Source organism: Filicampus tigris, chromosome 8, assembly GCF_054856515.1.
Source record: "Filicampus tigris isolate MCC_2025a chromosome 8, RoL_Ftig_1.0, whole genome shotgun sequence".
In the NCBI taxonomy this organism is placed as follows: Eukaryota; Metazoa; Chordata; class Actinopteri; order Syngnathiformes; family Syngnathidae; genus Filicampus; species Filicampus tigris.
The window spans coordinates 11730450-11754541 of NC_141224.1; the positions used below are offsets into that span (position 1 = coordinate 11730450).

Genomic DNA, 24092 nt, shown 5'->3' on the forward strand with positions numbered 1-24092 from the left:
GTCAAATCTTCGTCTATTAGGAGACATAAACCTCTAAACGCGGAGCTACACGGCCATACATACTAATGCGGCTCTACACAGGGCCGGATAGAAGTTAGGGACCATAGCGAGATGTGGCGTGAGAGGGAGAGAAAGAGAGAGGGAGCTGCTGAGCGAGGCCCGGTGGGATTTTAGTCCCCGAGCCAACACAAGGTCTTAACTGCTTCAATCTCTGAGCGCAGTGATAACAAAGTTGGACTGTTGTGCATCGCAGAGCGTGTGCAGTGGCGTCGTGAGTATGTGTGTGTGTGTCCTGTATGAGTGGGAGCACAAGGGAACATTTCTTTTCAGCTTTCACTTCTTCTGTGTCATTACCCTTCGACATGCTCCTTCCGATGTGCTAAAGAAAAAGATCGCTCACTCTTACTGGACACGCAAACACACATGCATGCAAGGTAACACACTAATTTAACACGTACTGGTATTTGGAACTGTTCATAATTCCCTCTACATTGACTAATAAACACACAGTGTGTGTTATTACCAAACATAAATTTGGTATGTTGTCATATGTAATAAACAGCCAGTACTTGCCATACATTCCTACAGCTCCTTCAGTGTTCCTGAGGATCTCTTGGCACCCTCCCTGATCAGTTTTCTTCTTATTTTTCATACATTTTGGATGGTTGTCCAGTTCTTAATCACGTCACTGTTTTGCCATACTTTCTCCACTTGATGATGGCTGTCTTTGGTGTTTTGCATGGTGAATGTAATGCCTTCAAAGTTCTTTATCACCCCTCTCCCGATTCATAATTTTGAACAATGATATCCCTTTTAATGCTGTGGAAGCTCACTGCAGATCATGGCTTAGATGTGACTACAAAACTGTCAGGAAAAGTACCCATCTCAGTTGTTCATTTTTACTTCCCATTTCATTATAAAAAAAAGTTATATATATTTTTTGTCAATGACATTATAAAGGAGATAAGTCACAGGGGTGTATAGAATTGTTTTATCCATTGGACATGCATTATGTCAACCTCTATCTATATGTCTACATATATTTCTGTTCGTATACACATTTTGAATGTGTCCGCCCATTCAAAGACATAAGGTTAATATCCAGTGTGTACATACCACATAAGGTAAATTTCTGTCACTTGTCGATCACACAATGTTAATATACGCATGTCTGCCTACTTAAACATCCATGCAAATAGTATGAGTCCATTCACATGTACATTTAATATTCACACATGTACTGTCTGGGGGAGTGAATGAACAGCTGTTAAGTGCTCCAATGTAAAGCGTCAAAAGATGTGCTAAAAAAAAAAAGCTATTGAGTGCATAAAAGGATTTAATAAAGGATACAGAATTCCTCAATTCATGAACCTCAAAAATTGTCCTCACTCACCCTTCTCAATGCAGCCCAGCCCCCTCTCTTCCATTCCGAAAGTTCCTGAGTTGGCCGGATTTAGCTGAGCGTTAGGAATGTTGCATGTAATCTCTAAATCGCATTAATCTTGTTTCCCAAATCTCCTTTGCCTCCAATACAGATTACCTTCATCTTCTTAACTTGTCTTTCTTTTCATTTGTGTCGTCACTCTTAGATGTCAGATTAGAGTCCCGGTTTGATCACGTCACAAGACACGGATGCGATCCTCTGTGAGGCCGTCAATCAGCAAAAGACAAGCGTGTGCGTTTGAGCACACATCCACAGATGTAAAGTTTTCAAGTACGCCTTTAGTGTAAATATCAAGGGGATGCGCTCCATTTTCTGCCATTTGCTAGGAGGTACTTAATACCGGATGACATTTTGTGAGAGACGGAAGAAGGCTGACGGAAGGACACTGACTCGACAACTCCCGTCAAGGCCTTAAAGAGCGCAGCAAGGAAAGAGACAGACACTGAGCGTACCTAGCAAGAGAATGGGCCATTGTTGAGGAGGAGCAGGAACAACAAAACGAGAGGTGGAATGAAACCAGAGTGTGGAGGAACACATCATCTCAGCAACCTAACCATCTAAAGGTTGCCGCTTTCAATAGACAGTAGTTGCCTGTCTTTCTCCTGCCTCAGATCTACTGTATAGGGAGCACCAGGGGAAAACAAGAACAAAAACAGGCTCCATGCAGAGCATAATTACAGTATACATGTTCTGTCTGAGAGACCAAGAGACAAGCTCACGGCTACATCCTTTACACTAGCCGTCCTTTGTCTTCCTGTAATTGCTTTTATAGTGTTCGCCTTAATGTGCTCAGAGAAGAGCAAGGAAAAGCAAAAATTGCCTTTCAGAGAAACAAATACAAGTCCCTAAAGAGCCCAGTGAGCGAGTGGAGGGAGAAAATGATAAATATGCAGTAAAAAACGCAGACCATAGTTTGGGGTATTTGGGAAATTTGAACCAGGGTTGTAATACTTTTGGATTGCTCAGCGTAGTTAGTTTTTATTTCGTTTTGACTTTGGTTTTTCTAAATTCAGTTTGTTTTAGCTAATTTAGAGCAGGTTTGCTAGTTTGTATTAGTTTTTATTTTCTGAAAAAATCCTTCATTTTAGTTGAGTTTTTCCTAGTTTTGGTATTATATATATATATATATATGGTTCAAATTTGCATTTTCTACTGTGTCTGTATGTATGTGTGTGTGTGTCTGTATGTGTCTATACGCACACACGCACACACACACACACGCGCACGCACACAAGCACATGCACGCTCAATGAAAAAAAGTTCAATAAAGTATTTGTAATAAGGTAAAGTAAACTACAATTACCAATTCCCTACAATTGCAATTTCTGATACGACCAAACAGTAACACAGACGTAAATACGTTTAATATAAAATGAAAATAAACAAAATGTTTTAAAAAATAGACAAAGACCAAAACAAAGGATATTTTTGCTAAAGTTATAAGTAGTTTTAGTTAGTTTTATAAGCATAACATGTAGTTGCAGTTAATCTTCCTTTTTACTTTTTTTTAAAGCACTTACCTTTTTATTTCGTTATCAAATGTATTTATTCATTTTCAATTTTAGCTGCAGTTGTTTGGTTCATTTTTGTTAACTATAATAACCTTGCTTTTTGCACCAAGCAAAAAAAAAAAAAAGGGCAGCCATTCTGAATGAAGAGTCATCATATCTGTTCACCTTGTCCCACTCACGACGAGTAGATTTTGGCCTACAACAGAACTGATCAATGACAGCGTGCACTGCATGTAGAAGGCACCTGTGGAGGAGAGATAAAGCTGGATGTTCAAATGGATGAAAAAGAGGGATGCGGGAATAGATCCGCGGCTCACTCGAAAGGTTCTTTGGACTCACATTTTGATGGACAGGGAATTAAATGTTGATTGGGAGCTGAATGATCTTTTTGGTCAGGGCCTTGGGACTTATCATGGATTTATGATTTGTGCTTCAGCCCAGCACAACAAAGAAAATGCCCTTATTTTGCCCCTTCTCTCGCTTGTTGTGAACTGCACTGGGTCTAGTCAAACGCAATACAAGAACCAAAGCAATCTTTTCCTTTGCAAAGATAATAGCTCAATTTGATTCCCACTGTCAGAGTGGGTCAGAAAGCTATGTTTATTATTGTGCTGTAGTTTGCAGTAGTGTGCAAAGAAGCTGAGCTGTTTGTTATACATGTCCGTATTTAGCTATATGAGAGCCCATACCTTCAAAAAAAACCACGAAAGGGTTTATTTACATACCCAGTGCAAGTCTAGCGCAAAGTCTAGTCCAACTGTGAGCATGATTGGAGTTTTCTTTCTTTTGGAATATTTCCTAGGCGGGTGCAGGTAGAAAGTGGTGTTTGCGCCGTTGTGGGAGGGAACAGAGACAACTTGGTTGCCATCCAATTGAAGCCGCTCCCCTCATTCACTTTAAATTCAGCACAGAGAGAGGCACTTGCAATACTGTTGCAATAATGGGTAGTAATTATTTAATTAAATAACGCCACTAGGGTCAACACGTATTTTTTTCCTTTATTGAATTAAAAAGGCTTGAACCGAAGAAAAACCTCTGAACATCAGTCATTACTGAGAAGGCGGCTACAGCTAAAGAGTTTCAAGTTCGGTTTTTAATCTTAGAGGTTAATAAATTTTAGTCAACCACACACAGTGCACAATGCAGTTTTATGAGGTGAATATTTATTTTCTAAATCTACTTGGGAATTGGGAGGAATACGTCATAAGAAAACTAACTATGGTGGAAAGAAAACTAACAATGGTGGAAAGAGTAGCAAGAGTGTTAGAGTTGCCTTTTTTAGACACAACTGGACTCTTCTTGTAAGTCCAATATGTTGCCATAGACATCCTTGAAATTATGCAATCCAAATAAATGGTGGGTCCTGACATATGGAAATTCCGCGGTTATCCAGAATAAAGTTATACTCTTGCCAAAGTCAAAGAGCTTAGAAAGCAAGGGCATTTCAGGATCGTGACATACTTTACAGTCAAAAAAAACAAGGATCCAGAAAAGGATTGTTCCCATACATACATGATTTCTTAGTTGTACTGAATTCTCACGTACGCCATGCAAAACCCATTGAAAATTGAATATGTTGTTACATGAAATCGAATATTCTTTCAAAATGATTCCGATGCAAAGTTTGAGGATCAAATCTGAGGAGGCGCACCCAGCTACAAAGGGCATAGTGTGCATTAGCAAATATAATCTGCACATCATTTATTCATTCAGTTTGTTTCATGCATGCTGCTCAACCTCAAAGGTCAGCGAGAAGCACAATGTTTTTCTTTACGTCAGGCAAGAAACAACAAAACAGTGTGGAAAAAAAACTATGAGCAACAATTCTAATGCAGCTGTTCTTCCTGTTGCTGCCCCGACCACTACGTACTTGCCATCGCAGCTGAAGGGTTTACAGGCATTGAAGCCATTTTTAGAATTAGTGACAAATTGAGACGAACTGCGGAGCAACATTCAGACTACATTTTTTTATCTGTGTTATAAAAAATTGTTACAGAGCGCTTGTTGCTTTTTTTACGTGTTTACGATGATTGAGCATGCGGCACGAAGAAACTCTCCGGCTGAACGTATGCAAGTGGAGCATTCATCACACTCGCCGAGCTTCAAATTATCATCGACTTTGGCGCGGCTTCATCTTTCACCTCGGCCACTGAGAGCTGTGAGACACTGACAGAGGTGGAAATGTCTTTTTTTCCATCATTCTGTCACTTTTTTAGCTTGCAGTCCCAACATTTATTTTTCTTCAGTCCTTTTCACTCAACTCGTCACACGAGACGATTGAAATGTTCTCAAAATATTTTGTGGCATTTATATTTTTACTCTGGGGGCAAGTGTGGAAATGCCCCTCCAGTACCAGACGGGTACCTAGACCTATGGCGGATGATGATGACAACATTTGTTAAAATGCCCACCTCTGGTAATGACAATATCACAAAAAAAAAAAAAAAAAGTTTGACTAGTATAAGTCAATGGTTAGCATTGTAGCATACGGCTAAATCATAACATTCATGGAGAAAAAATGGAGTTCACCATCTTTTTTGTTTTTTGTCAAGTAAATAAATACAATGTATTTTGCTAAACTGTACATTCGTGGATGACAACAATATTTTTATTTTTGAAATATATTTTGGGTCAAAGAGCCTCAACATACTTGTCAAGCTCTGCATGTACACAAAACATTCTCCGTGATACTTTCTGTTTTCCAGCTAGTTTAATCTTTACTGCTATGAGACAAGATCATTTATTGCAATATCAAGTCTGTCTTTCTGTACATGTGTTGACCGTTCCATATTTGCAATGTACTTTAATGGTGTTCTGTTTTGCGCAATCGTACAATAGTAGCAGACAGAAGCACACAGACAAGACAAAGACATTGTCTGGTAAGGGCATGCAGATACTCACACATCCGTCAAATAAATAACCGGGGGGTAGTGGCCATGAAGGCATAATAAAGGCAGTCAAGGGAGATGCATTAAGGTTGTAAATATCAGCTCGTTATCACTCTGCTGTCTTGTTTGGCACTGTGTGCGTGTGTGCGTGTGACTTTGTCTAACGGAGATCTTTAGGTCATTACAGTAGCAAACGTGTCATTAGCTCCATCGGGCATAGAACAAAAAACAAAAAAAACAGCGTCAAACTTTTGCATGCATAAATAAATGTGCGTCTGACAGAGACAGATACCAAATAGAAATAGATTAAGAGAGCAAACAAATTTGCCCGCGCAAATGGAATTGTTTCTATTCATGACAGTGTCCAGGCTAGGATGCTAATTAAGGATTAAGATAATTAAACGGCTAATTGGGCTTGATAAACATTTATAAATTGCATGCTGAATTGATATGACAAGGCCCAGACGTAATTAGGAATCATCAAAATTCAACAAACGTCATATAGTCTTAGTTAATCTTGGTGACACTATTTGGCAGCAGCACAGGAATATTTATTTTTAGCTAACATTTTTATCGCGATCGACATATTAACAAAATCAACAAAATACTCCCACACAAGACAAGCATATGCAATAAATTTCAATTTAGAAAAAGCAAACATTACGCTTCAAAGGTGCAGATGACAAATTTGGTTGGTACACTATTTTTGACTCTGAACTGACTTTTATTCCAGACATTAAAAAACACACAAAAAAGTTAGCTTTTTTTTTATTTTTAATCATGTGAAGAACATAGCCACAGTCTGGCTTATTCTCTCTCAGGGCAACACAGAGATGCTAATACATGCTTTAAACAAAATGCCAATCAGGTTGATTATTGTAATAAACCTAACCTGTTTTCTAGTCCACCCCATGTCCCCCACCAAAAAAAATGCAGGTTTACAAATACTACAGAATTCAGCAGCATGTGTCCTGAGGAAGATCAGAAAGCAGAAGCACATTGCACCAATTATAAAATCACCGCATGGGCTCTCTGTGTGTTTCAGGGTTGATTTTAAGGTTATTTTAATGTTTTTAAATGATATTGGACCTTCTTCTTTTGCAGGGCTGCTTATACCCAATGAAGTCTGAGGTCCTCCGGCGTTGGCCTTTTACTCATTCATAAAGCCAGGACACACACTCACAGCGATATTACAGACTGCGCTTGTAGAACAGCACACTTCAGGGCTAAAAAGGATGTTTTTGTTTTCAAGAGCAGGCTGATTTTTTTAGCTTTTAATTATTATTTATTCATTTGATTTTCTTACTTGAACTTGTATTTTATTTTCTTTTTTTTTTTATAATTTATTGCATTGAATCTTCATGCTGTCTCATAAGATTAGGTCATTTATTTATGTTATAATAATTGTAGTTCATGTTGCCTTTATTGTTATGTATATTTTTAGAATCATTTTACTTCCTTCAGTGTTTCCTTGGGGGAGCCCTCCAATCTTGGAGCGGTTATGGGCCGTGGCCAGCGTCCTGCCTCGTGGGACCCTGAGTTGCCATACGTGGCTCTTGCTACTGCACTGAGGGTTCCGTGCCAATGTTCTGTGACCGCGGTCTGTGATCTGTTCCTAATGCAGACGGCTCCTTGAAATGGTGTTTCCTCATCTGGATGCTCTGTTCCCAGCCTTAAGTCATTCTGCCATTATTTTTATCGTGCGTGTGGGCTCCATTGTGTGTCTGTGTCTGTTTAGACAAATGGCATGTGAAACCCTTTGAGTGGCATTTTTTTTTTTTTGTATGAGAAGTACTTTATAAATAAAGTTTGATTGACAGATTTAATGGCGGCATGGTGGCCGCCTCACAGTTCAGAGGTCGTGGGTTCGATCCCGGCTCCGGCCTCCCTGTGTGGAGTTTGCATGTTCTCCTCGTGCCTGCGTGGGTTTTCTCCGGGTACTCCGGTTTCCTCCCACATTCCAAAAACATGCATGGTAAGTTGATTGGACTCTCTAAATTGCCCCTAGGTGTGATTGTGAGTGCGGATGTTTGTCTCTGTGTGCCCTGCGATTGGCTGGCAACCTATTCAGGGTGTCCCCCGCCTACTGCCCGAAGTCAGCTGGGATAGGCTCCAGCAAGCCCCGCGACCCTTGTGAGGATAAACGGTATTGATAATGGATGGATGACAGATTTAATGAAGACTAAAATATTTCCAATGCAGTTGCAGCATCTAACAAATATGTTCGACATTTAAACACAGCAACCTTGTCTAAATTATGTGGGATACCATCCAAAATCCTGAGTTTTATAGGCTAAACATATGAAACATGTAAGTACAGTACCTTAGCCACTTTAGCATTAACTTGCTAAATTCCAGTGTTGGAAAGTAAGCATGCCTGGTAATCTAAAAAAAAAACAAAAAAAACCCACCAGTGGCATACGGTGAGGTTAATGGCTGGTGAGGGACTTGCATTAGGGTCAGATTTACTAATTTATGAGCTAAACAGAATGGCGTGGCAGCCTGAAATTTAAAAAAATGGTTGTGTTTTTCACACACAATATTTAGCCACAAGGAGTGTTGCATTTGAAGCGTTCTAAAGGGAGCTAACACAGTGTGGAACTGAAAACACAGTATCACAGTGGAATAGTATGATAAAAGTTAGATTTTGGTCTCTGGGTTTTTCCGGATAACACGTGAACAACTGTGAATTAGTTTGAATGTCACTTTAAAGATGATAAAAATCAGTCTGGGGTCTTCGTGGGAGTTGCTATGACTACATTAAATGGTAAAACACAAAATATGAACAGAAGATGAACACTTAATGATTGATTAAAACAGATTGTGCAAGAAATGTGAAATGTTCCTTTCAGTGCTATTGACAGCATTATTGCACCACTTTTGTCATGATTTACCCAAGTGTATTTTACTCTGCTACATCTGTGTAGCGGAAGAACAGCACCGGAGGGAACCTGTGTGCTCTCATATGCCCCCCTTCAGTAAAGCAGAGTACTGTCAACCTCAACTACCACTTAAAAAAAAAGAAAAAAAAATTACTATTAGCTCGTAACATTCGTTAAAGTCGAAGGTGTACCAAGATTTCAACGAAACCTATTAGATAAAGGCGCAACTCTCTAGCCACAAATTAATAGCGTGCAGCTAAGCCTCTGGCTAGCGGATGCGGTGGCTAGTGCGCCAAACTTGTTCGTTAAAACAGCATCGTGCCAAGATTATTATTAGTGCGGCATGACAGAAAACGAGAGCAGTACAAACGTAGCTTCCACAGGCATTTAATCAACTTCTCTCTCCAGGGCTCCTCAGATTGAGCAAAAGTCATGACAAATATGATTGGCATTTTTATAACATAATAATTGAGACTGATCAAACTGGTGTACTTATCTGTATCCTACATTTGCCAAATGGAGGGCAAATGATTGATGATTAACTTTACTGAAAAGGAGATTTAAGCTGTTACATGATTATTCCTTTTAGTGCATATATCATTTTGTGTAATTGAGACTCTTTTATGTATTATTACTGCTATTATCACTAGCGGTTTGCAGTTGTTTGTTTCATTCAAAATGTCATGAAATGTGTTCTGGTTCACACAATAAAAAGATAAGCACTTTTACTGTATGTCATAAATTATGTTTGCTTAGGCCCCCACACATTTAGCTACATGGCTGAGCGCGACTGAACTGTCACATAATGTGCAACTATTATTCACGAGTGGCTAACTGTCGAGAATTAGCTTTGCTGTGATTCGAAAATTTGAATTGCATATAAATGGTGTCGCAACATTGCAGCCGTAACAGCCAATAAAAAAAGCCATGACATATCACATGAGACTTTCGCAAGAAGAAATATGCTTACAGGTATGAAACAAGTATCGGTATATCCAGTATGAATACATTTTTGAATATATTCTTTGTGTATTTTAACAATAATATAGTTATAATTTCATATGTAGGCCTACCTATGGCTAAAAAGTGAAGTGTGGAGAGTCACTGTCACCAGATTGCATGATTGCATGAGTGCGATCAATGAACGGGGGGTTCCTTGTCAACAGCTTCTTAAATATCCCCTCTTTGTTTGACGTTTCCTCTCTTTGTACTATGGTACAGCCAGGGCAATATCTTCTTCCTTGACAATTGGCCCATGTTGTCTTTGGTTCAATAAAAAAATGATACATGATGTAGAGAGCCTCAAAACTCATTGTTCATTGTTTCCTGATAAGATCATCTCGGATCACAGTTTTCCATTGTAGCCAGTATGTGTGCGTGGGTCAATCAACACGTGTGCAGGTGTTGGTCGCAGACGGTTGTTTGTTCACGGTTGTCAGGTTCAGTCATGTTTGTCATGTCAGTTGGTGTGCTGCAAGTCTTTACTACTGTACCTATATATGTATGTATATATGTGATACCATCACCTACCGGCACATCAGTCCACCAGTTATAATTCCGTCATCATTTTAGGCCAACCCAGTCCGTCGGTCGCGGTGGCGACAGCCAATCGGCGTCGAGGACGCACTTACTACGTCACATGTCGCCACAAGCCGCAGCACAAGCAGACTCGAGATAAAAAAAAAAAAAAAAAACACTAACAGTGTTGTACGCATTTCAGTCGCACAGACCGCAATGACATTGTCCCGTGTTGTTTTTATTTCATCAGTCACCACGCTGTGTGACGTAGTAAGTACGTTCTCGAGACCAATTCGACAACGGACTGGGCCGGCCTGAAATAATGACAGAATGATGATTGACGTGCTCACCACTGGAAACCATGTAAATGTTAAAGCACCCATTACATATAAATAAGAAATTGATGTATAACTAGTTTCAAAATAAAAAGTCTAGGACAATAGTTCAAACTATTGTTCAACTTACTATAAAAATTGGGTAGTAATGAAAACATGCATGCAATAAGGAATTATTCATTGCATTTGACAGTTTGGTACAGATTTTAGTTGCTGCACACGATTTTCTTTGGCAGGCCACAAAAAAAATGCTGTGGGCCACATCTGTCCTCCAGGCTTTGAGTTTGACACCTGTGAAATACAGAGAATGAGAAATCCAACATAAAGTTAGTGCTTTTTCAGTGCTTCAAATCAGAGTGGATAATTTCCACAAGAGCTTGTATGTAACTTTTAATTTAAACTGATGTACATAAATTTTCAAGTTACATTTTCAGGTCCAACTGTAATGTGTTTTAGACAGTGGCAGTGCTGTTCCTATACGTTTGTAATTAGTAAAACATAATCAATAGCCACATATATAACTATATTCATGAATATATCCTGTAATTTATGTGCTGTATGTGCATTCTGTTCTCTGCAGTAGAGTTTTTCTCAGTAGACATTAATATATTTGAACAGAGATAATCTGATAACAGCACTTTTGTTGCTACTGGACTCTTTTTCGCCTCGCTTCCTGGATTGATTATGCATGCAGAGCTTTATTTTGTCCTATTTTTTTTTTTTCAGAGTTTGGTTCAGAACATAATTCAGCCTTGATTGCAAAAAAGTAAAAATAGTGTGCCATTACAGCCTCCCCATAATTTCACATTCGCCACCGCTGCCAAACTTCTTTGAAGAGGCACAAATTGTCACTTAAAATGTTATTCAGGCTGCCATTAACCTTTTTACATGAACACTCATCAACTTGCAGCAGCAGAAAAAAGAGCTTTTTGTGTAATTGGAATAACTTGCAATGTAACAAATACCACTTGTATTTTCGAACAAAAGCGAACGCATCCACAAAGGTAATGAAGAAGTATGAAGGTAGTGAAAGAGAGGATACATTCGCCACTGCACACTTTCAATCTGCTGCACAACCAGAGGTCTCTGGCGGGATCTTTTTCATGAATATATTGTATATCATTAGTTTGCAATGCGCACATAGTCGAAAAAGCAGACAGGCCAGGTGTAAAACACTTTAAGCGTGACTTTCTTGCTGAAACAGATTAAATTACATCCTTCCAGTTTTGCTTGATAAGTCCTCCTATTTGTGGCATGGCTGCAGCCAAAAGCAAACATGTGCACTTCTTTACCAGAAAGTGACGACGAGCCCGGAAACGCGTTGAGATCATTCAGGCCCGTGGACATTAGTTGTGCTTTTTCCTCTTTAAATCAGACTGACAGACGTGTGAGACTGCACTCACTGAATTCTGTATTTACATATGGCTATTGGTGCATGACAGTAAAGGAGAAGTCATGTTTAGCATACAAATTTAGCGCATCAAGTTGCAGCATGGCAAGTTGTGACTTTCAGCGCTCCTCGTGAACATCTGACCGACTTCTCCACAGATAATTACACAATTACATTGTTTTAGGTTGTGTGAACCCAAACAAGGACAAATACACACAGGCGCCCCTCTCAATCTCATCACAGAGGCAGCACTGAGAGAAAGGCCGTTCTGGGCGATTGGATCATTTCCCGGTCATGGCTTTAGGTCTGCAAGAAAGATCGATACAACACACACACACACAGGCACACGCAGGATCAATGTATATTACTTACCTTTCTGCAGAGAATCCTGTCAGCATGCTCGCCCACTGACTTCAAATCGAATATGGACAAAAGTATTGAGACACCTTTTAATCAAGCAGCCTTTTATCTGGCAATAAACCACATATATTAGCTTAAACTTGCGAAAATGCACTATATCCTAGCCTCAAAACAACCATATGATTTTTCTCAGCCAATCCATGACAAAATCTAATTGAATGATTGTAACGTACAGTACAATCATTTTATAGGGTTCAGATTCTGAATATGCATTATCCCCTATAACCCTATGAAGGTTTTTTTTTAATCCCGTGATTCACAACCACTGTTCACATACAACAATATGGTAGTGTGTCATGAGAGATTCCCTTAACTGGTCCTGAAATAAGTTTATTAATTTCATCAGCACAACTGGGGGGAAAAATAGGACCACACACTTCTTAACCAGATGTATGACAAAAATGCTATATTGAATATGAACAAAATATGGGCATGTGTGCAAAATATATGCTCTCATTATATTTCATTTTTGAGAATACCTTTTTTGATGCATGTATAAAAGATTCACTATTGTAACCCAACAACGGTGGTTTTGAAGCAAACAAAATAACCACATACTATAATTTTTTTCCAGTGCAAAGGGCTCCCTTGCATAAAAATGACCATTGAAGGATGGCACAAAGCTGCTCAACAATAAATCTCAAAGAACTCATTTTGTACATTTGTAGTGGGATAAAATTTCAGTTGTTCAGCCCTAAATTCCTCCGTCATAGTGTCATGTTTAACAGTTAACATTTAAACCTGTATTATTTTGTACTTCAGTTTATTTGGAACAAAGACTAAAACCTGCAGCAGACACTACGTGATAGTCAAACCCTCAAGTGCAATCGCAATCGTAATCTCGTCGAGAGTCTTCCCAAAGCTCCATATTTGGTTCCAGTATCACTTCCTGTGAGGTCTTACGTCCCAATCCATTTGTCCACATAGCATACCTGCAGATTGAATGAATGAAAAGAAAGTCATTTTGTTCATCTTTTTTTAATTAAAATCACCTTCATATGCACATCAGGGATCATTAGTCTCACTGGCAATAATACAGTAATGTGGAGCTGTGATATAGACTGTCAGACTGCGTGACCCGGCCTCGCTTCACAGAGAAGGCGTTCGACAGAAGGAGAAAAGGGCAAATGGGGGGCTATAAAAGGGAGGTAACGAGTATGGCAAGAGGATGGAGTTGGAAAAAGAAGTATAGAAAGAAGTGACAAGCTCAAATTAAATTCCCATCATGTCAGTGTAGAACAGAATTCAATAGTGTTTATTGGCAGACCCTAGCCTGGGGGAAATTACATTCTGAAGCGGAGCATGGAATGAATGCGCACACACACGTATACCGTTTGGACACACAAACACATACACGCACATACGTCTACTGTGCACAATCCTGCATATCTTCAGACCATGGGCGGGAAAAAAAATCCAGTGGCAGATGTGAGCATGAGGACTAGTGATGTATCCCCTGGGGTCCACGTGCCATTTGTGTACTGTCTGTCCTTGTTCTGCAGACACATCTGTTGTGAGTTGGTTTCTCTGATTCTTTTCTTCACACAAAAACATCAACCGGGACATGCATGCAACTAAAGTCCAAGTGGTGCATTATGAATGATCCATACCGCTGTTTTTTTTTTTCTTTCTTTCCACGATTGTCGTTTTCTCTGCAGATTTGACTTTGATGTAACTGAGGTTCTTGTATGAAAAAATAAACATGATGAGAAATTATTTTATACAAAAATACGCTTTTGCCTCATGTTCGACATATTTTCTAGGTCACAAAATAGGGGAAAAAATATAATATGATGAAAAATAAAGTCGTGATAGTGTGAGGAAAAAACAAATAAGTGTTAGAATGAACTTTTGACTTGATAGTAAGTGGTAACCTCAGACTGACTTTAGATTTGTGTGCAAATTTCCTGGTAAAAAAAAAAGTGTTTTTCCTTCTTCTTATAATGAAATCTAACTTTCATAATAGTAAGACTTATTTCTACATACATTCTCATAAATTCTCTCCTCCATATTTTCTTCATTAGAGCAGGAGTCGTCTTTAAAAATAAAATACACTATCGTCATATATGTTAAAACGGTCTGTATGACCTGACTGTAGAATATCAAAATAATCTTTTGAAAAATCATCCCACTTTGTTCCCATTTTATGCCTCTAATTTTGTTTTCCGCCTACTACCCGAATACAGCTGGGATAGGCTCCAGCACACCCGCGACCCTTGTGCGGATAAGAGGTTTGGATAATGGATGGCTGGATGGATTTTAATACAATAAAACACAACACACCTTGACAATTATAAATCCTCAGAGACTGTAAAGACAGATAAATACAAAAAATACATCAAAGAGGTAACATTACGTGTTTAGCAACACTCCAACATGAATAAGGCATGCTAGCAATGTAGCAGCCATGGCTAAGATTGGCTTACGAATGCTAATGTCAGTCAGGGGCGTGGCTTCGGTCACAGGCATGAGGGTGGGTTGTGAGGACTGAAGTGAGCTAACAGTTTGAAAATTGAAAACTCCCCTTTAATCATACAATTTTATACACTCAATCCATCTGTTTTTTATACTGATATCTTGTTGCAGGGATCTCAGGGCACCTATTGAAACAACCGTCCACTCTCATTCCCAAAGTCACTTAATGGGGATTGAAGACACACTGACGCCATGTAATTTAAGCAAGTGAACCACAACACCATCAGCGACAACACATTTCCAAAATTGGATTTACAACTATACATTATTATTAAAAAAAAAAATTTTCAAATAAAGAAAAAACAACAAGCTAGTTATTTGGCCATCGCCACTGCATGTTTAAAATGATAAATTAAGCAACTTCTGAACAAGCGCATATAGACGAACAGAGCTGACATGTTTTTCTCAACCTTTAACAATCAATCAAATTAATATGAAAGCTTCCACAGATGACATTATCAACGCATGAAAACGTTGCATTGCCTTTCCTTTTCTATTTCCTTTTCCATGTATTTGTGTTTGTGTGTGTGTTTGTGTTATGTGTGTGTTGCCTTTCCTCCTTCCTCGTGCTCACCTGCTCCTGATTGTGCCATGCTCTCCTGCACCTCGTTATCCCCGATTACCTCATGTATTTAATTAACCTTGTGCCTTATTCTGTCTCACCACCAGTTAATTGTACATTTTCTTCACATTTCAACATTCCTTGTTCTTGCCACTGACTTCTTGTTTGAGTCTTGACCTTGTCTTTTTGCCTCATGTTTCTGGATGCCTTTTCTGACAGCCTACTCGTGTAACGAACACGGCCCTTTAATTAAACAGTGTGTTTTTTGAAATCTTTTGCCTTTGAGTCTTGCATTTGGGTCCGACCTTACGTCCTGTTCCTGATATCTATAGTGCTTACCCTCATTAGGGTTGCTATTTTAGCTGACTTTGGACACGAGCTTTGCCTTTGTATCAAATTCAACTTGATTGAAAATGTAATGGTAAATTTATCCACTTCTATGATGGTCTCAATTTGGCTCCGTCCAACCATCATTCATCAGGAGGGTCACAGGTCACGTAGAGCCTTTCCCAGCTGACTAGAGGTGGGATACACACTGGACTGGTTGTCAATCAATGTGTCACACGGACAAACAACCAGCTGACATGCTAACCACCGTGTTGCTCAATCAGACTCAGTTCGGCAAAATGAGACTGTCATTCAAGGTTGTCAACATGTATTATTGAAACAAAGCCCTTTTTTCTTTTTTGTCCATTATGTCTTGATGTATTTTTTTGTACAAAACCAAAAGAACGTATACAAAAGGCAGACATAGCGGAAGTGTCAGTCATAAATCATGTTGGCATTGCTTGTTTAGATGCACAATGTGGAGTCCACCAGTACATGGAGTAGAATAGCGAGTTTCACAACACATTACAGAGGAACTCAACCCAAACATATATTTTTTTTCAAGAATATGTTCTATGCAGACCCATTAATTGTAACAAGGAAATATGATTAATATGAAATATGAGTTTAGCAGCAAAATCCACCCGTTTTTAGCCATCTCTGGGGGCAGCCATTTTGTCACTTCTGTCGACTAAAAATGACATCACAACTGCTCAGGGCTCAGATAACGACTAATCACGGCTCACCTGTTTTTTGAAGATGAGCTGTGATTGGTCGTTATCCGAGCCCAGAGGGTGTGTGATGTCATTTTCAGAATTGGCCGCCCCCAGAAATGTCTAAAAACGAGTTAATTTTGTTGCTTAACTCATATTCCACAAACACAATATTAATCAGAATATTGATCAGAATATTGTGTTTCAACCAGTGGGCCTGCATACAACATATTCTTAAAAAAAAACTGTTTGGGTTGACTTCCGCTTTAAGAAGTCAAACTTGTCTGCAAATGTTCAACAACAATGGCTGAGTGGATATCAGATGATGGCATTTTACACTGTGCCATGGGACTTACGATGCAATCTTGTGTAATATTTTGTCCTGTCCCTCGTTGGAAGGTGTCACCAGGTTCAAGTCGGCCTGCGTTTGTATCCGATACATTTGTTAACCTCAAGCCAACGCTACAGCAATGTACATTAATGGAACACAGTTTAATGGCTATATGCAAAGCACATGTCCGGTTCATTATGAGAAATGTCTCCAGGATGCAGATTTGCTGAAAAACGGCTAAAACTCATCTCTAAGCCTTTATGTTACTGTCACTTTATTGCCTCCGTCCCTCCTCGCCTTTTTTCGTCATTCCCCCTTGTTCTAGCTGATGTTTTGTGTGTGTGCGTGTGTGCGTGTGTTCCACAGGAGCGCGCCGAGCGAGCGTTGGGCTGCTCGGTGGAGGATCTGAAATCTCTTTTCTACTGCGAGCTGTGTGACAAGCAGTACCTGCGCCACCAGGAGTTTGACAACCACATCAACTCCTACGACCACGCACACAAACAGGTACATGACGAGACGCTGCTGCTTGTGGCACGTTGCTGGAAAACACAAATGGGCATTCCTTATGACACCCCCGTTGTGGAATTATGTGTTGATGCAAAGCTGCTTTTTGTGCCTCCTTGAATAGTGCGCAACACACCCTTTCTCTTACAAGCAGCGCACACACACACTCGTCAGATTTCAATTCCAATGAGGAGAAACTAATAAGAAAATGAGAGGGATGAGAAATAATGAAGGGCAATTAATATTTGATGCGAACAAGAGGAATAGGCTGGTACTTAGACCCCAGCAGGTAGCACATGGCCTTGGGATGACATTTTATGAGTTCTGATGTGAAGGAGTGATGACATCAGTGATGAAGAATGAGCCTCCAGGCAGAGATGTATATTGTGCATTAGAAGGATGGGTATTTGCATTGGTGGGGGCGGGTCAAAACCGTGCCAATAATGGGAGGACAGAGGGAGAGAACTCTTTCAGTGCTTGTAAAAAAATGCATTTGAGTTTACTGCCGGTAACAAATTCGCAATCTGAAATCTTTATTGCTTGAATTATGTATAAAGTATCCTTAGACACATGCACAGGGTGCTCGTGGGAGGGAAAGGTCGAAGTACATTGATTTATGCCTTGCTCAAGTACAACCTCAGCAATACTTCTAAATAAATAAATCGAATGAAGTCAATCTTATGTAGCTCTCTGGATATACAAATCAAGGTCTAAATTCTGACAACAATGAGCCACCGTCACCGCTTCAGTTTTTCATGAGCTGAACTACCGGATCTATGGCCTTGTACATACTTAAAGGGAATTGGGCTGTTTTTGTGCTGATATTGCTCCTTCTCGACCAAGGATGTCAAACGCCAGACTATCTTGTCTTTTCTAAGATTATAAGTAGGTGCTTATTATAAGTTTGTGCTTTGGTTTAAGGTATGTTAAGATTGGATTTGTCTCAGTAACAGGGTCCGAGATGGGTCAGGACTTACAATCTTAAACATTAACCGTGTTGAATATTTACGTTGCAAAAACCTTCATGTGGATAGGGAAACCTGACAACTCCGCTCGGCATGAATTCTTGAACTATGACGTGGAACGTAATGTAACCAATCAGAGAAGCGTCCTGACTGAGGAACAAGTTAATGGACCTAAATAAAAACAAACACGTCCTACCCGATGTCGTTTTTTTTTGTAGACAAGTGGGTTCCACGGATGGCAACAAGTATTTTCCAAAGCAAGTCTTTTTTTTTTGATGACATGACCATTTTACAGCGCTCCCGCCGCTAATCCCTTTCAGCAACACTTGGAAAGCACCGGCGTGACAAACCCGGTGGTGAAAAAGTTCTTCTTCATTTCTGTTTGATCACAGGAGATTTCTGCCTTGGAGGACATGTTTCGAGATCAGTGGTGGAACAGAATCTTCTGTTATCAGAGCACACCACACACAATATGACCAATTCTAGCTTGTAATAATTAAAGCTTCATTTACTAATATAACGCTACACAAAAATGTTAAATATTACTACTAATATTATTATTATTGTTATTATTATGAATAATAACAAAACAAAGTTATTATTATTATTATTAGTAGTAGTAGTAGTAGTAGTATTAATAATAATAATAATAATAATAATAATGAGAATAATTTAGAGCAGTGACTCTTTTTCAAATGTAGTTTTCCATTCATATTTCCTCTATGTAGTACACACACACCAATGAAACAAAAACAACATCTATTAGTCATGACTCAAGTATGATTGTATTATTCCAGTTTGGACAAGATGAGGCCAATGGAGCGTTAAGAAAAGGCCCGGCAGCAGGTTTCCTCCTGCGCTCTGCTTTCATTCCCATTTTCATACGCAAGCTCTACTTTGGACTAACAAGCTGAAAGTTCCGCTGTTCGCACACTCTCGTTCAGCTTTTTGTTGCCAAGCCAAGTCGCACAATAAACGTACGGACATCCTAGCCTCGCACAAGCAATCTCTTAACCAAGCCAGCCCGGCTCCCGCTTCCAGACGCCCACACCGGGCCATGAAATGAACATTAAATAAGACTGTTCCCTCACTGTCATTGTTCTTTGGAAATGAATTGAAGCAACTGCAGGCCAATGTTAATGCTTTGTTTTAGCCAGCGGCAGGCACATGAAACAAGCTGCATGAGGCACTGAGCTGACAGTAGCCACTGGCGCTGGGACAACACACACACAAACACACACGTGCACAGTGGCATGCATGCTCACTGGCGAGCAAGCAGACAGCAGATGAAATTCCAGCCCAAGACGGCTTCCCTGCAGGAGTATTGGCTTTGGAGAATGGAAGCTGATTGCATTTGCGCTGTCTCCTAGCCCTTACCATCGATTCCGGGTTAAACGTGTCTGCAAAGAGCTCTTCTCGGCGTTTACCACTGATGGCTGAAAATTGCCCATTACAATATAAATGCACTCATTTAAATAAAGCGCAATCAAGACATTTGCATGGATACATCCTTCAAAATGAAGTGAGGCACCAAATAGCCTGAAGCATGTGCACACGTTAAGGAATATCGATTTGTGGGGATTGAGCTTGACAGCACGCGGCGAGACGGACACATTGGGAAAGTGAGGGGACAAGATATCAGAGACATAAGAGTCCTCTTTAAAGCGGGAAAGAGGGCACCTGTCATTTTATTGCCCACGCTAAATATAGCAATGGCATTCGTTTTTATGAGAGAACAATAACCTGGCACTGTGATTCCAGCAGGAAGGGGCGTCTTCGCATATTCCTTCTGGCTCCCGTCATCATGGACAGCTACAAGCACACCAACTCTGATCTCGTCCTACGCCAGTCTTCCTCCTCTTGTCCGCTCTGGTTCATTATGCACGCACCCGCGCTTGAATGTTTCATATTACAGATCCACAAAACTTGACACAAGCCTTCAAATTAAACACGCAGGCAACAAGCTGACGCCATATCAACCCAATGGACACCAGCACGATTTAATTGAAGATCTGAATATATTATTTTGATTGACAATGTTTGAGAAATATCGATTACCTCCACCAAACACGGTTGGCTTGTTAGTTTGCGGACCCTGTGCTTAACTACGCAATCAATTTCCATGGAATTTTTTGGAGGGGTGGCAAACAACCCAATAAGTGTACATGCAGATCAAGATAAACACGCAGATGGATTTATTTGAATTTTTCATTACTTGAGTCAAAATCGCCCTGTTTCCACTGCCCCAGTATGAAAATGGTGGAGTGCTGTCCCAGCAAAAATACTGAGGCCTAAGGGCTTTTCTCACTTTTGGGAAATGAATTTATTTATTTTATGATTTCTATTACATTTATTCATTTTTTGGACTTTATTGTTGTTTGAGTCATGGTCCCTCCCACCCCTTTGCAGAAATGAAAGTGGTTATCATTCATGCGCTCTGATCTGTGCTGTTGAGCTCAGTTGGTGGCTAGTTGATAAAAGCACACCCCCACCACTGCTGATTAACCTTGAAAAAGACAATAGTTAAATAATATACAATAATAATCATACATGACATGTAATAACAATTTAAAAAATCAAAATATATGCATGCACTAAATATTGCCAATATACTTTTCATGATGACCAAATGATCCCTTTATCTCTGTTGTCTTATTTTATGATGCAGCGTTTTAGTGCTCTTCCCTCCTCCAAGACATGCCTATAATGTAAATGATCTCAATTGTGATATCCTGTCATCATAAAAACATATTGTTAATATTTTGTTAATTTATAAACCAGGCAACAAAATTAGAATAAACCTTCTTTAGTAGTAACAATCAAGTGAGCATCAATACGTCTGCGCAAAAATGATTTGATTGTTGTTCCTGTGGTGTTCTTTCTCTTAGGATTCTAAAAGCCTACACAGCTAATTTCCACACGTTTTTGGTAGGGTGACACATTAAAAATGTTGTGATACAAACCCTCGTGAGGATAAGCTGTTTGGATAATGAATGGATGTCTGATAACATTATTTTGGGAGCTTGAGCAATTCTGTCATCAGTGCAATGCTACAGTGCCCACAGTACAAAAAATGTCACCACCCCCCGGTTCCTACATTATAACACAATCAGCGAATCAGGAGGTAGACTGTCAACAAATCCATAAATGATTTTGTAGTATATCGTTACATTTTTATTTTTTTATACAGCTCTTGTTTTGGGTCTAATTAGCTGGATGCAGGGGTACTTAATGTTGATCCCGGCTCGTGTATAAAAACAAGCTACACAACCCACAAGTGTTTCTGCATTAGTGTCCTCAGTGAGCTGATAGTGGGATGTTAAACATCAAATGATAATGTAAAAAGACAAGCGCTTGTGTAAGACTCAGCATAGATTAACCTGACGTCTGTCATCTCCTGCGCTAGATCTAGGTGTGAAAGAGTGAGTGTATAAATAGATCCAATGTCTGAGGGGCTAATCTGATGTGTGTGCATGCAAGTGTGTGTGATACATTCTGGATGAACGGTGGGAATGAGTGAAAAAAAAAAAAAAAAGTGACAGCATAATAATCATATTGCGAGGTATGCAACAGAATAAATGCAATAACATGTCACATAAACACCAAATTGTGACGGTTAAAGCCAAGATTTCCGTGTGTTTGGAAGTGTGCGACAAAGAGACTAGAGAGAGATGGACGGGATGTCTGTGGACAATGCCGCAGCTATACCCCAAGTCTCGAGTCCCTCCTTAGCCTTTAGTCACAGACAAAGACAGGCACACTAACATGCGCGCGCACGCGCATGCCAAACGTGGATAAAGGAGAGATTACAGTGTGTCAGAAAAAGAAATCGGAAAAGAGTGGAGTGAATCCTTGAGAGAATCGGCACAATTACAGTGACAGACACATTTCACCTACATGAACGCGGTCGTACACAAAGCACAGCTAGTTCTTATTTTTACAGAACTGTGATGCATTCAAGGGGTGGGCCTTGAACTCATCGCGGTTGCTCTAAAAATGCACTCGGTTTCCTTGTCTGTTTTAATGCTAACTCTACAATTCACACAAAACTGTTTGTTCTAATATGATTACAATTGTTTTAAAAGGGGGATTGGCAACAAAAAATGCTTGCAATATCTCAACGTTTTTAAAAGACAATTTGCAATTTTTATATTTTAACAAGAGTTTGACACCTGTGTCCTAGACTGTATTACCATGTACAGTGGAAAATTTATTTAACGGACGGAAAGCCCCTTTGTACAGTTGTTGACAAAGTATCTTAGTTCCCAAAATGTTGTTTCTGCTAAGAGATGTATCTATGTGGCGGCCATGTTGGCAGGGGCAACGTTCCAACTGTTCAGCAAGATAATTTTGGATGAACCTTAAAACTTTTCAAACAGTTTCAAGCTTATACTTATTTACAATACTGTTGTACTGTACTGGACGTTTTTAGGCCAGCAAAAAAGTACACAACAATAATTTTGTACTGTATTGGGTGTATTATTTTGAGGGGGTCTTGAAAAAAGTGATTGACAGACACAGACAACACTTCCCCACTATTAGTCTGTGAATACACACACACAGCAGAAGGGGCATCTGCCTTCGACAGGGCATCCGTCAGACAGCAGATGTATATCGACAGCAAAACAGTGCTAACAGTGATGCCTGCTAAATAGATTATGTTTTTTGTGTACTACTGTCAAGACCTAAAGTCTGTTTTAACCAATATGACAAAAAAGTGATGTACTTTTTTTTTAATGGCAAAACTGTTCCTTTAACATCTATTGTATGGTTATTCCCAGCCAGTCAAGACAAAGCCCCAAAATAGATGCCAATAAATCAAAAGTCGCCACTATTAACCTGTCACGCAAAGCACAAGATAACCTCATAAATTTCCCCCTTGGTGTCGAAAAGACGCGGCATCATCACTTAAGTATGCCGCTCAATCATCTCAACTGTAAAAATGAAGTTTAATTGGGCGCATGTTTTGAGGAGAACCATCTGCAAATCCTGAGTGCAGTTTGAAAATCAAATGAATGACTCCCTCAAACCCTTCCTTAACGTCTATTTACTGCAGAGGCTGAAGGAACTCAAGCAGAGGGAGTTTGCTCGCAATGTGGCCTCTAAGTCGTGGAAGGACCAACGCAAGCAGGAGAAAGCTCTCCGACGCCTGCACCAGCGGGCACAGCTGCAGCAGGAACGCCAGCGGTGAGTGTGTGGATGTGTAAAATAAGATCAGGACTCCACAGAGGTCAGAGTGCGTCACATCTATTCAATGCTTCTTAGATTTGATGGATGCATCCACGGATGTGGGAGCACTCACTTGCCCTCCATGGGCTTCAGGTGAAGTAAATATAATATGAGGATACTGCCTTTCTTACAAAGGTGTTTTAGGGCCACATTGAATAGAAAAAAGGAATTACGTGAATAAAGTATTTTAGGAATCAAATAAAAAAAGAAATAGATAAAAAAAGAAAATATTTGCAGGAAAAAGTCACAATTTCACGAAGAGTGGGCATCGGTGTCTCAATTAGGTGTCTGGTGCATCATCAACAAATAAGCCCCTAAAAAATGCCTACTTTACCACTCAGGAAAAAAAATGTGTGCTAATATACAATAAATAATATAGAATGTATATCTTTATAATGTCCTGAGTTCGTAGAATAGTTTCACTTGATTATACTTTGTATTACAGTATTTATTGTTCTTTAACCGTTATCATTTATTTTTGAGGGGAAAACCAAACTGAATCCTTTTACCACCAAAATCAACACTATTAAGGAGACCCCCCAAAACGGGTTATTTGTTCAACCATTAACACTGCATCATCAAAGAGAGCAAGCCATTT

The 24092-nt window shown here is 39.6% G+C and overlaps 1 protein-coding gene across 1 annotated transcript in view; it reads left to right on the plus strand.

Moving 5' to 3' along the window:
- Positions 1 to 24092, plus strand: part of znf804b (zinc finger protein 804B) — a 48163-nt gene that overhangs the window by 18597 nt on the left and 5474 nt on the right. Inside the window, exons 2-3 of the mRNA XM_086038730.1 lie at positions 17163 to 17300; positions 23322 to 23452. Of these exons, the coding sequence (XP_085894856.1) occupies positions 17163 to 17300; positions 23322 to 23452 (269 nt within the window). The remainder of the gene's footprint in view (positions 1 to 17162; positions 17301 to 23321; positions 23453 to 24092) is intronic.